General features: G+C 31.4%; 2 protein-coding genes across 2 annotated transcripts; one reads left to right on the top strand and one right to left on the bottom strand.

The window, feature by feature from the left end:
* Positions 1 to 677: 677 nt before the first annotated feature.
* LOC126833633 (uncharacterized) lies at positions 678 to 2,709 on the bottom strand. Its single transcript, XM_050565075.1, has 4 exons — positions 2,511 to 2,709; positions 1,354 to 1,662; positions 921 to 1,037; positions 678 to 834 (listed from the first exon to the last, which is right to left on the bottom strand). Exons 1-3 carry the CDS (start codon positions 2,587 to 2,589, stop codon positions 961 to 963), a joined length of 465 nt encoding a protein of 154 aa, XP_050421032.1. The 5' UTR covers positions 2,590 to 2,709; the 3' UTR covers positions 678 to 834; positions 921 to 960.
* Positions 2,710 to 9,232: 6,523 nt separating this feature from the next.
* On the top strand, positions 9,233 to 12,474 carry LOC126833208 (phenoloxidase-activating factor 2-like). Its single transcript, XM_050564390.1, has 6 exons — positions 9,233 to 9,362; positions 9,837 to 10,102; positions 10,178 to 10,684; positions 11,069 to 11,382; positions 11,463 to 11,629; positions 11,773 to 12,474. The coding sequence occupies exons 1-6, from the start codon at positions 9,360 to 9,362 to the stop codon at positions 11,947 to 11,949; spliced, it is 1,434 nt and encodes a 477-aa protein (XP_050420347.1). The 5' UTR covers positions 9,233 to 9,359; the 3' UTR covers positions 11,950 to 12,474.
* Positions 12,475 to 14,401: the final 1,927 nt, after the last annotated feature.

Below are 14,401 nucleotides of genomic sequence, written 5' to 3'. Positions count from 1 at the left end.
GTGGTTTCAGAAAGAATCTCACCTTTCGCCTGACTTTCTTATTGGATGTGTATGTACTATGCAAATCACAAGTCCGCGTTAACGTTCTCATTAAGCTAGTTTTTGAAATCAATTTTTAAATAAAAGTTATTGAAACCAAACACAGATTCTGCAACAATAAATGTTCAATAGTGTAAAGAATACTACCTGGTATGACCTATATTTTATGCAAACGAGTTTAGGGCGTGGGAGGGGGTTGCCGGACCTTGATAAATTTTAGATTTTTTGTTGTTTTAAAAATGTATTTCAACGGTAAACCGTTTGTTGTAGTGTTAAGTACAATAACCTTTTCAATATTGTTATTGCAACGTCAACGAATGAATGTGTGAAATATAAATTTATATGTCAGACGGATAAACGATTGTTTAAACGACCCGGAGTTCAACAAACATTTAAAGTGCATATTAAACAAATGGGATTATATTTTTTTAATTGACCTTGTGAAAAAAATGATTTACATATTATTTTCTTTTGACCAAACGCGCGGTTAGGTCAATAAACGTAGCTACAGTTAATAGTATAATATTATATACTTACAATAAAATTTAAATAATTTAAGGTAATCGTCTTTGTTTTAAAACTAATAATAACAAAATACCGTATACTATAATGGTTTTTTTAAAATTAAAGCGGTTCAATAATATAAACTCAAACGATTTAATAGTTTAAACAATTACAGACTTAAAAAAACTAATATCACAGTACGCTTAAAAGTAAAACGTTGTTTTTGTCCAGCAACTCATCCCGCATTGGCGTCTATTCTCCTATAAGTCATTCACCTTCGACAGAGTTCATCTGCGAACATAATAAAATAATTATATTAATTAGCTGCTATCGACGGTTTAGCAAGTCAGCTTTTTTTTTTTTAACTTTTATTATACCTGAAGATTAGCACATGTCGATGGAATATGTTTTAGCTTGCTATCGTGTGTGGTTGGGGGGCAAGTGATTAAACCAAGCTGGGTCGTGGTCGTCCGCAAGTTCTTCTTTGATTATGTCTGAAAAACGAAGAAAAGTATTGCAACTTTATGCTTACATACAATCCGTGTTACTTAAAGGGTTTATTTTGAATAATAATTGTGTTTGGATGTAGTTAAAAGTATTAAATATAGGTAAACAGTAATACTAGATGGGTAGGAATTCATCTGCAAGTTAAATTTTTAAGTGCCCCAAAAAAGGTTATCTCTAGGCTTTATTTTCAGAAAAAAACGGTTTTAATACATTTTGATCACGTTAATTAATTTTCCTGTTAATTTTTTATATAAGCTTCGAGGTGTTATTTTTAATTTATGTTACAAATGAGTGATCACATACCTATTTCTCGGGGCTGTGACATTCTCCTGAGCTTTCTAGTTCCCCATTTGCGTTTCATCTTCATGATGTTGGTCACTATCCACGCGGCCGTCTTTTCCCATTTGTTGCTGTCCGACGCTTTTACCCTGGCCCACGCTTCGTGCTCCAAACGGATATCCGCTTCCACCCTGTGTTTGAGTTCCTCGCTGCGGTCGTACACCAAATCGTGACGCCTACACGCCTCGTCCAGTCCGTTGATCCCGGTTTCGTTTTTGGCTATCCTGGCCGAGCTCGTTCCTGGTCCGCAATAATGGTAACCCGGAAAATGAACTTTAACATAAAAAAAGCCCATGAATATCCAGGATTGCCAGTATAACCATAGATTATACATATATGTAAATATTTACAATCAAACCTATACCGAAATCATCAAGTCAATTAACACTACCCCGTACAACACAAAAAAAAATATGTTTTCAAAATGTATTGAAAATATTTTTAAAAAAGGTTTCAATCTATATATTTTATCCACAAAAATGATTCTGGAAAATTGTTAACGATATTTTTTGAAAATATTTTGTCCTTTATCCTTTTCTGTCTGGCAAATTAATTGACGTATAAAAAACAACAACTGTTTTGATTGTTAGATTGAATTTTTTTTTAAAAGCTATATTATAATTAAGAGATGCACAGTAGTGTCCATATAAAATAACAAAGTGCCTATATCTACAATAAATTATAAAACTATTACAGTAAATATAACGGTAGATGTTTTTCTTAGGTATATAAAATCAGTTAGATGAACATTAATTTTTTAAAAGTATTATTTAAATAATCATTTTAACTTTAGTAGTTTTATAGAGTTTTTTGTTGTACAGAATATTTCATTTTGAGCTACATTTTTTTTTAGAAATTTGAAAAACATATTCTATTATAATATAAAGGAGAGTATGAACAGCCAATGCTCTTCATGTTTGGCCATACCGTTACAGCCTCTCGCCTGACATAAATGTTAAACCACAGGTAAGCTAAAATCTGTTGTTACAATATTATAAAAGAAGATTTCGGAAATATTAAAAAAAAAAAAATTATAAAATTTGTCGTGTTGTACAACGCAGCAGTTTGGAATAGTGTCATTAAACGATTGAGATATGATTTTTTTTGTTTTGGTTACATACCTTCTCTGCGTTTTCTTTGGCCATAGCAGTGGACGGTCAATGAAAATAGACAAAAAAATAAAAAACACTGTCGACGCATCGATGATAAAAAATATAGATATATATATAAATAAAATTTTTTTTTTTTTTAATAACCACTAAAAATAGGAGCTATACGCTCCTATGCTATGTCCGTCTGAGAACTGACACTTGGCATTGCGCGTGCACTTGTATATAAACAGATTGGAACAGCTGTAGACTGGTTTTTGTATGCTGGTCTAAACAGCTACATGGTCTTCCAACACAACCGTTGCAAATAGCTGTATGCCAGGTAATTATGTATAATAATTCCCCCCAGAAGTCAGATCTCTCAAACCGTTCCGGCAGATTTTCACGATCAAAATCTATGAGAATAGTCTTTAATTTAAAAAAAAAACATGCAGCTCAAGCCGGCAAAATGATTCAACACACACGTGTCCGTCGAGTATTCGCCAACAATATAATAATAATATAATACTGTTATAATCGTTACTAAACGAACGTGGCCATTGTTAAGACAAACGCTATTATTATTTCCTTTATTGTAAGATGGAACACGGTCGACAAACGTCTTGCCGTTATATAAAAAATATTCAAACAACAGCCAATACCAAATAAATAAATTGCTATTGTGTTTTTTTCGTTATAATATTATCGTTATTACACCAATTAATTCGATACTTGTAACGCGGTCGATGATACAGTACATAATAGTAATTGTCTTGAGCGGTAAACTTATAATGAACTTGACCGAGTAAAAAAAAAAAAAATGAATTTAACTTCTTTAAAAAAAAAAACACGTTCCAGATCATAACCTATAATATGGACAAGACGAGTGGGTTAGTCCTCAGCCCGGTTATGCTTAAGGAAAAATCTTTTTGGCAGCCAATAATCAATTGCTCGTTTGATTCGCAAAGGGTTGAAAAATAACTATTTTTTTTTCTGTTGATGTTATTATGTAGCTATTGCGTTACTTTAAGTGGTTATTGTTTTTGTTTTAGTAGATAACGAATACTTTCTATTTTGATAAAAATATATATTTTTTATTTTCAATATTGACAGGTAGAAACAAAAAAGTACACACATCGGAGACGAACGGATCTATAAGTATTATTTTTTCTGTAAATTATAAATTCCCTCTAAAAAAATAGAATTAAATCTTTTATAAATAATAAAAGCGAATTTAATTATAATAGATATGAATATTATTATTACACTAAATCGCTTGATATAATCTTAATACTTTTAACCTAACCTTTATAATTTTTTTTAAATGATATTTTTAAACTGAAAACAATTTTTCGCGCTATCTGCTTGATCAAAAAAACATAATATTTATTATACATACACAAACATCTGTTGGTTTTTTCGTTTAGCTTACTTTATTCTGTTTTTCTGGGTTGATGTGTTTGTTGTTCAAAATTTATGTTAGTTTCAGAATTTATAAAACTCGTCGGCGGACTAGAAAAAAAATCGCCTCGGCAAATTAAAATTCGTCGGCCCAAAGTAAAATTTGAGTAACAATAATTCTTATTGTTTTAATGCTTTAATTATTCTTCAGTATTACAAATCTTGACCAATTAATATTTTAAAAATAATCAAAAAAAGTTGCGTTTTGAATGTTGGGTAAATAAAAAGTTCTTTACATTTTCTATTCTGTACTTAAGATCACCTTTTTTATTACCATTCCTCACTGTGGAAGACCGAACAGTAATTATTAGGAATTATATTAATATTATATTTATTACACTATTACACTGTCAAGCTATTATTATGTGTAATGATAGGCATTAGCAAGAGGATTTCAATACATTAGTAGTGTTCCTGGCCCCCATTCACTTAACGATTATATGTTTAACGCTGAAACTATTCATCTTGAACGAGTAATAGAGTTTTTGGATACGCACGGTCAAGGTCTTATACAAGACTTTTCAGATCACTGTAAGTAAACTTTAATTCCAACTTTTACTTATTATTTAAATTAAAGAAAAAAAAATTGATGTGACAAGCTTTTTATACACAAACATAATATACTATTAGTTTAATTTAAAAAATAACTTGTATTTTTAGGTTATTTTGATATAGTGCATTTTAGGAATCTGATAACTAAGGCTTTTGCCTTAGTTGACAAAATGCCAGAGACTACTATAAAACAATTTATTGATGCAAGCATTAAAATCAAGGACACAGAAGTACTTGAGGGGTACCATTCTTCTCAAGTATTAGAGAATCAAGCATAAAGCTTGTACATCATGTTTAATATTAATACTATCAATACAATTAAAATTAAATATATAAAGATTATGATTTAAAAACAAATGCTGGAATTATAATTTATTTAGAAGCAATGGTGTTTCAGATAGTTAATCAGACCCAGTATAGTCGTTTAGGTAGCTTAACCATGTGATAATAATATAAGAGAGATATAGTGTTATAATAATAATATATTTATACAATGTATTTAAAATGAGAAGTAATAACTTAGAACTTAACAACTAGAAAAACTGACGAGAAAAAAATTTTAGTTTTTTGGAAATAATAATTTGTGTGGTCCAATCTAATGGCATACACATTGTGTATAGTCATAAACACACTGTTTTAAAAGAAAATTGTCAATAGTAGAGAATATCATGGAAATTAAGAGATGTGAACAATTAATACTGTGGAAAGTGGTGTCGAGGTGTAGCTGTTACAACACTCACTTACAAGTTAATTGTAAGTTGGTTTTTTAAAATGAGGTCGTCTTAAACATTTTGTTTATTTTTATTGGTAAATTACTAAAAAACGGTTAAAAAAAATACAAGACATTTTAAAACAGTTTCTTTAAATTTGTTGTTAATGGAACAAATCAAGGACAAATTTAAGGCGTAATGAATGAGTTTTAAATTTGTGAAACAACGATAAGGTCTGAAAGGACAATTCGAATATTGTATTTTAATTTATTTAGAATTTTTTTATGTTTTTAATATCAAAAATACTTAAAGTGTAAGCTCTTTGTTAATGTGTTAATGGTAAAAAAAGTATTTGGTTTATAAAATTATAAGTAAATAGGCTTGTAGATTAATATTTTCATAATTGAACTTACGTAATATGTAATTTAAGTTATTTGCATTTAAAAAAAAAAAAATTCCAATATTAAATATAACATATTTAAGAGATCATGATAGCAAATTTATGGTTTAACAGTATTATAAAGTAAAAAATATATTAATATAACTACTAAATAGAGCAACGGAATCTGGTCTGGGAAGCTTACATAGACGCCCAAAGAGAGTTCAAATTTGTAATAAAAAAGTCAAAAGATAAAAATGATAAAAAATTAAATTTTAATACATATAAAAGATATATTTTGATAATTTAGTTGGCTAGAAAGCTGTATGAATTTTTAGATTGCCAATGTTTATGAATAATACCTGTACTAGTACTATACAGTACTATACTAACCTTACCATTCTGCTTTTTTTTTGCTGGTATTTATATTATTTTACAAAGGCAGACAATATTACATTTTTTATCTTTAATCTTTTTAAATTCCAAAGTTCAATTAAATTTTGAAATTTAAAAATACAATTTTTTTTTAAATAAGAATAACAATCTAAAAGTTATCGACCAATCAACATTTTCAGCAAATTATTCTTATTTTAAAAACTTAGTTAAATATGTATGTCATATTTTAATTTCAAAGTTAAAATAAAAATAAAATAGATACTCAAACTTGCGTGTATAAAACAAACTATATATTATGCTAAACAACTGTCAATTTTAAAAAAGCGCGCCACCTGTTCTACCGCTCTCGGATTTCGAATTCCTGAATAAGGAAAAAACGGCCACTAGTTGCGTGACGATCGCGGCTCACTTTTTGTTGGCCGTACTATAGTGCTAAAATAACTCTTGTACTCTGCTAAAACATTATCTAGATTTGATGCTGAATGAACAATTTGTGTTGCCAGTAAAAAAAATTGGAAATCTATATAATATTTAATAAGCAAAAAAAACCGTCCGTGAGTCACTGAATTTCGGAAATCAGTTTTCCCAGAAGAAAAATTTTCCATGGATTTTTCAACGCATTTGCAAGTAAAGTGGTTTCGAGCCTATAATTATGACAGATATCTTATGAATAGTTTAAGTCGATGAAATCGATTTGAGTTTTGTTTGTGACCATTGCAGATTTATACTTTTCCCGAGTACTTCCGATCTGCGTTGCTCGAGTGTTAGACAGCGTACCTATATCTGTAGAAAGTATTTATTTTTTTATTTCTTTGTTGTACAGTCAACTGGAACAGAATATAATATACATGGCGAATCGGATGGGATAGAGATAAAACGTTTTAACAGTTTGGTGCAAGGAAAACACTAGATATTATACCTATATGACTGGTTAAAGAAAATCTATTTCCACGATTGCTTTTGTAGATTTAGCCACCTAATAGTTTTATTTTTCAATTTATGGTCTTGTAAAATATATTATGTATATTTTCTGTCAACCGAATAACCACTTAAGCTCATCATTCCATCTCGGGGAATTATCTAGAATGCCGCTGGCTGGCGTTGTGGTGAAACGATTAAGATATTAACGCCTATGTCAGTTCACGCGCCAGGAAAAACCTACATTGATTCAACCTTCAATTAATTTGTCCAAAGCCATAATAATAATAAATATATATATGTATATCTTTTTTTCTCTCTAATATTTAAATTTACTACAAAAATATTGTAATCGATGTGTCATCGTCTGATGTTCGTTTTGACAAAACATTTTTAGCATTATAGTCTACATATTAAATACATCAAATTTATTAAATATACTTTGATGATCTTATTAGATTGGTTATGACATTTGTTGAAGGGATGTTAAGGGGTAGTATTAGCCGATGAGGGCACATATTACCATTATATTTTCTGAGTCTTGACATTCAAATGGCCAGTGCAGTTTATCTTTGCTTAATGCGTGTAATTGTATGTAATATTATGCACACAGTACGTGCTTGATTAGACGTGATAAACATATTGAACACGTTTGCGATCACGTTGTACATTTTTTTTCATCTAACGATTCATATTATTGTTTGGACTAGGAGTTTATAATATTATTGTCAGTTTTCTCGTTATAATATTATGATGATGCTATTTCGGTGTTTAGACAAACGAAAAGTGAAGTGTGTCTTTAATGTACAAATTTAAGGGAAACAATTGAATTTAAATATGACACACACACAGTACAAACAAAAGAAAAACAATTTTTACAAATAGCTCTTATGAGAAGAGATAAAATCTTTAGAAATATTATACAGTGCATACTGTTTTAGGTAGTTACAGCACTTCGTTGCAGTATTGAAATATAATCGTTAACAAACCAACGTCATCTCAGTTGAGTCTTTCTAACTAGTTGGCCTCCGGTCGTTTATGAACAACTGCAGCGGTCCAGTAGTGTACAACTTTGTTATTGTATGTCTAGGCTGGATTTTTGGATAATTGCTATTAATATAACAGCTGTTCTTAATAATAACACCATTATTTATATACAATACATTTCATCATTCATATTACATATGTATTCTGATTTTTGGTTCACAGGTACTTTTTAAAATGATCCAACAAAGACCAAGAATATTGTTGGATGATCTTGGTTGATGAGCTAAATCTTAAGGAAAATAAAATTGTTACTAGTCCAGATATTGTGTTGTGAAAACTTAAAATAATGTTATGCATAAAAAAACCACTATGACCGTTATCGTTTTGTTCAATCAAGGTCGAACATGTTTACTTCCGAGATAATATTATTAATTAACGTTCGGGCAAACCAGAGTTTATCTTACTGAGCAAATATTAACTTTACAATTATTAGGTTACCGGGTAATCAAATATTAATGTATTTAACGAAAGACAAATAAACTGCTACGGTTCAGTTAAATGTATATACAAATAAATTCGTTAGTTAAGCCTCATTTTCAATGTAAGTGTGTTACAAAATAAATAATATGTGTTAAGCAAATGTGTTTATATTAATATACATGATTATAAACACAAACCCCTGCTGTTAATTAAAATTTAGCTATATTACTCTTCAAAGGGTTACTAAAGGTGATTTTGCAAACCAATAAACTTAAAGATCAAATTTATAAACTATAGTATTAAATTTGACAGAAGAACTTAATAGTTAACTTTACATAATATACCTACATAGTATTTTAGACTATAAAATTAGTGAACTAAAAAACTATAAGAATATTCGGTAAAACCAACTACCAATTGGCAATTACTAAATTATAATTTGGCTGTAAAATATCATATGACTTGGCACAATATGTGACTTAACATATTTTTGTTCAGTGCAAATTAACCACATGTTGAGAACAGATTGTTAAACGAATACGAAAGTAGATTACAATTACTTTAATGTGTATATTGACCAATAAACAAAATACTTAATCTTTAACCATACGGTTTTCCTAACAAAAGTGGTAAAGTCCATTATAACTATAATTGTAAATTGCCTATAATATACATAATAATATAAACATGTAGGTATAGAATATCGACCTATGGAAACAACACTTTGGTCTGAACCTTTAGATGTTAAATTCAGATATCTTAAATTGTAGATTAAAGGTTGATAACACATGTTATTTTTACACTACAACGGCCAATGGAATTACAGTAATTAACACAATAATAAGGAAAATATCCGATTCCAGATTGGGGCAATTAAAAAAAATTTAGTATGAGCTGCATTATTACATTTATTTATAGTGCCATAATCTGTCCTCAGTTTATTTTCACTCGTCCGTCGGTTTACAATAAAATTACTGTACCTTGGATAATACCTTTAAAATGGTAAGTAGTTGGCACTATTTTTCGCATAAACCTATGCTTAAGCAATATAATATATTAATCGATTTTGAAATAATTACTTTTAAAGTTATTAATATTTAAATTTCAAGATGGGAGGAAGGTAGGATTACTCAACCGCACTTGTCCTCCCACCCTAATTTTTAAACTCTAATAACTTTAAAAGTAACGACTAAAAACTGGTTATCGACCAGTCAACATTTGTATTAAATCATTTATCAAATTTAAAAGACACCATTTAAGTTTCTAAAGCTGGTAACAAAACAATTACTTTGGGAGGAGGTTAAAGTTTGTGATTACAATTAATAAAAACACTACGGGAAACAATACTTAGTTAGTGAAAAATAAACCCTATGACATATTGAGTGGATCACACAGTTTTGCTTTTGGAGGGCTAAGCTGCCTGGCACCTCGGCCAATGGTTGTGTCTTTATTTTATGTTTTTATTTGGATTGTCAGACGTCGAAATCAACCACGGTGGTAGTGGTCATACTAGTGCTGACAGCATTAGTTTCCGTAAGGGCCCAGTTCGATTTCTTTCAAAGTGCTATTGTCTCAATGTTCCCGTCGGATGCCGAAGTCGCCGTGCCCGTTTCCACGCCACCGACATCCAAAATCGCCAACACCGACAATGATCAACAAAACAATGATTGCGTTTGCGTGCCCTTCAACATGTGCCCCGGTTACGAGTCCAATAGCGACGGAATCAACCTAATCGATGTCAGGTAAAACGACGGATTTCCTAAATGATTTGCCAAGAGTAGGTTTATACACGCATAAACCTATTGCATATGTTTCAGGATAAACCTGGGTCCGTGTTCGAGTTACTTGGAAGTTTGTTGTAACAACGCAGTGACTTCGACGACTTTGCCCCTAGATCAGGACAAAGGCAACTCGAACGGTAACGGTGAATTTCAAGAACAAGTCACTGCTCAACCCGAATCCGGACAAGACTACACGACCACCGCCGTGTACGAATATAACCCCGAGTACAACCCCCCGAACACCACCCCAGAGTATTACAACACTCCCGAGTCATCGTCCAGCTCGTCTTCGTCCATTAACACTGGCGCTTCGCAGCAGAGTTCCGACGGTGGAAACACCTGTGGCACTTGGAACAGAGGAGGCATAGGATTCAGAGTGGTCAATACGGTCAACAGCGAGTCGCAGTACGCCGAGTATCCGTCCATGGTGGCGATATTCAGAGAGGATAGATCAAACTCTGCCGGAAACCGACTGTTTTACCATTGCGGCGGTTCGTTGATCAAGCCCAACGTCGTTTTGACGACCGCGCATTGCGTTATTCAGTGAGTAAGCCTATATGATAGGTAGACTTTAAAAGACAGTAGTGAGGCCAGCAATGCAGAATATGGGTCGGGATGTTGGACAGTAGACAAGAGGAGATGAGATGAGAATGAATACACGATGGGGCAGTCTAGGAGTTGCATCAATTGTGGGTAATAGGTTGAGATAGTTCGGTCATGTTATGAGAAGACATGAGGCAGAGACAGTGAGAGTTGTTTTGAAGATGAATGTAGAAGGAAAAGGGAGGAAGAGGAAGACCTGGTGTAGGACTAGGGTTGTCGACCCCAAGTAGTTGAGAGTGTAAGGAGAACAGCTGTTGCGGAAATCTGTCAATACTCTGTGCCATAATATATTTTGTAATTCTTAATTGACTTGATTTGTTCCAGGAAAGATCCTTCGACCATCGTAGTTAGAGCAGGCGAATGGGACTTGCAAACCGAAAAGGAAATATTCATGCACCAAGACCGTCGAGCGTCCAGAATCGTTACCCACAATGAGTATTATGCCGGAGGACTACACAACGATGTGGCTTTAATATTCATCGAAGACCCGTTTGTCTTGCAAGAAACTGTCAAGACGATATGCTTGCCACAGCAAAACCAACAGTTTGACCTCGCGTTGTGCTTCTCGAGCGGTTGGGGCAAAGAAGTAACTACAAACAACTACACTATCTCAAGGAGGACATCGGAAGGTGTAACTCGTATGTACAATATTATTGATGAATATGTTTCATAGAGCATAATATTATTATCGTGTCATGTCTGAACGGTTTATATTTAGATGAAGTTGGCCATTACAATGTGAGCATATTGAAAAAAGTAGAGCTGCCCATTGTTCCCAGAGATATTTGCGAGAACACCCTTAGAGGCACCAGACTCGGTCCAAGATTTAGATTGCACGAGAGTTTTATATGTGCCGGCGGCGAAGAAGGGAAAGACACATGTAAAGTAAGTGTTGTTTTTTGTTCAAAGAGTCGCTGTGTAGACAACTAAACATACTGGTGTGGCATATAAATTGCCTATTTCAGTGACAATAATACAATGTAATAATAATCTCCCAGTACCAATCTAATCTCGGTGGACTGTTATAGGGTGACGGCGGAAGTCCACTAATGTGCCCGTCAGATGATCCTGATATTTTAATACAGGCAGGAATCGTGGCCTGGGGTATAGGATGTGGTTTACATCAAATCCCTGCTGTTTATGTGAACGTGGCTCAATTCCGGAATTGGATCGACACAGAAATATCAGCTACGGCTAAAAAATAATATATATTTTTTTGTGTAAGTCCCCCAAAGAACTCTGTTCCTTAAAACTTAACGAAAAACTAATAAATTGTCCAAACGCGTATGCTGAAAAATTGCACGTTCTGTTTTTATGAATAACAATGTGTTAGTAAAATTTTGTAGTAAGACGTACATTTAATGTAAATATTTAACTAGTTCAAAAATTAAATATTTTTTTTTTCACCTCCACAACGAAAAATGGATACGAAAATGGATAATGAAGGCTAAAAAAAAAATTAAAATTAGTTATTGAACCATTCTAATGTATTAAACTTAAAATGTATAGCATTTATATATTATACTTGTTTTTATACTATATAGCTGTATACGACCTAATGACTAATGTTAAAGGGATTTTATGTTATTATTATTGATAAGAACAGTTTATAACTTATAAATAACTTTTGTTTTATGCAAATAAATTTATCGATAAAAAATGTTCATTGTAACGCTTCAGGTATTAACTTTAACATACTAAATGTATACCTAAATTATTCAAAGGGTACATCATAACAATCTAAAACGTCCATTTTATATAAATTCAAAGGTAAAATTGTAATATTTTTTTTTAAACAAAAATAAAATGATATGAATAGAAAATGTGCAAAAATAATTTATCCGTATTAAAAATTGACCTATTTGAATAATATTTGTATTTCAAAATTAAGACATTGGTAAATGCAGATTTAACCAATTTGATAGACTTAGCAAAAAAAAATTCCTCCAAAATGTGTTATTTTGTTGTAAAAACATTTTGTTCAATTAAATACACAACAAATGTACATAATTAATTATCTATTAAAAGTGAGTGAATAAAGTAAATCGCAATCGTAAAAAGGACAAATAAAATAACTGTTTCGCTCATTCTAATTATTATAAATAGTCGGAATAATATTTTAAAAAATACCTGTAAGCATAATACATGTGCAGCGTACCACGAATTTGTTTGTATAATGCGCTGATTAACAACGTGCACCTACTTAATTATTAACTGTATTAAAGTAAAACATATGAGATACATCTCATTTAAACTATTTTGAATTTTTATTATTGCTTTTGTAATAAGGCACTATAGCGCCCTATATACAAACAAGAAAATAACATTATAGGTTTTCTAAAGATTTACATATTATATTCAAATGAGGAAGCCAGCGTTTAAAATAAAGGAAATTATAGAAGAAATAACGATAGGACTAATTAAAACTATACCGATGAATTTTCAAAATGTTTTACAAAGTAAATAAAATTTAAAAAATAAGTCTTATACAGTTGAATGGTAAAATGAGAAATTAGTCGACATGCAATTTGTTTGTCTTACGAAACGGTTATAAGATAAATGTCAAAAGGCTGCTGAATAATTCAGAAACGAACAAGAAAGTGTCGTTAAAACTTTTGTCATCTTAACATGGAAATGTGAATTATTGGTCTACAATAAAATGTTCGGTTAGCTTGTAACCCTCCGAATGCGGCTAACGACCTTTGCAGTCGACTGACTTTTCTTTATAAACCAAAAAAATGTAATGTCTCAACAGAAGTGTCTAACTTGCGATTAATACTTATACTCCGAATTGTTCCCTTAGAAAATGGATGTTGTTGATGTTATATTTTTTTTATTATAATAATATATGCAAAGGATCGTTCAAATTGCATGTTACATTTCACATTATAATGTCATGTAATTTGTAACGTGAATTATGAATAACCTTGTAAGTTGTGTGTTCCATTTTTTTTGCTAACAAAATACTAAATTCTTGTTTTTTATTATTTACTTTTAAATGCATTTTTCTCGACAGATAAATTTCATTCCAACATAACTTTAATACTTTTCAATCTAGTAGCTAAATTTTAATTAGACGCTTTATTTAGTTATATCAATTTCTAACGATTGACCTTTGTTATGCAAATATATTTAGTCTAAAACGTGTCATCTAGGTAATAACTTAAAAAGTGCATACATATATATATATATTTTTTTTTTTTCACTGGACATTTCTTTTGTGTCAACATTTCAAAAAACGACGCTGCTCTATTTAAACGGTATTGTGTACGGTGTATATATTACAATGAACACAGAACTACCAAATAGCTTTGTCTAGCCGAGTAGAGTTTAAAATTGTGTCAACACGTGACATTGGCAAAATAAACGATTCAACATCATAATAAGTCAAGGTATACCCTTTAAAAAAAAACAATAATTAACTTTTGAAACGGACCTATATAGACTTTAAGTACAGGTAGCAGCCAACAAGCGTTCATGGTGGGAAGGGTCTATAGAATAGAATACCTCTTTGGGACCGAAGGACGGTTATTTTTGTTCATTTTTGTAAGTTTGCGTTAAAACGTATACTTACTATCTGAAGCCGGTATGGGAAAGACGGAGACAAGTAGGATGCGCACACAAGCTGTTGCGGTGGTAGAGAAAATCCGTTACCCG

The sequence above is a fragment of the Adelges cooleyi genome, unplaced genomic scaffold (assembly GCF_023614345.1).
Source record: "Adelges cooleyi isolate 19-005CV unplaced genomic scaffold, UGA_ACOO_1.1 ACOO_flye_CR_arks_rails_tigmint_CR_PRNA_2, whole genome shotgun sequence".
In the NCBI taxonomy this organism is placed as follows: Eukaryota; Metazoa; Arthropoda; class Insecta; order Hemiptera; family Adelgidae; genus Adelges; species Adelges cooleyi.
This window is presented reverse-complemented; position numbering and strand designations above follow the sequence as displayed.

Coding starts and splice junctions, on each gene's coding strand:
- LOC126833208 (XM_050564390.1), top strand. Junction 10,103..10,177: donor ATCAACCTAATCGATGTCAG/GTAAAACGACGG, acceptor CATATGTTTCAG/GATAAACCTGGGTCCGTGTT. Junction 11,383..11,462: donor GACATCGGAAGGTGTAACTC/GTATGTACAATA, acceptor GTTTATATTTAG/ATGAAGTTGGCCATTACAAT.
- LOC126833633 (XM_050565075.1), bottom strand. CDS start 2,589: ATGCGTCGACAGTGTTTTTTATTTTTTTGTCTATTTTCATTGACCGTC. Junction 1,663..2,510: donor CCAAAGAAAACGCAGAGAAG/GTATGTAACCAA, acceptor TTTATGTTAAAG/TTCATTTTCCGGGTTACCAT. Junction 1,038..1,353: donor GTCACAGCCCCGAGAAATAG/GTATGTGATCAC, acceptor TTCGTTTTTCAG/ACATAATCAAAGAAGAACTT.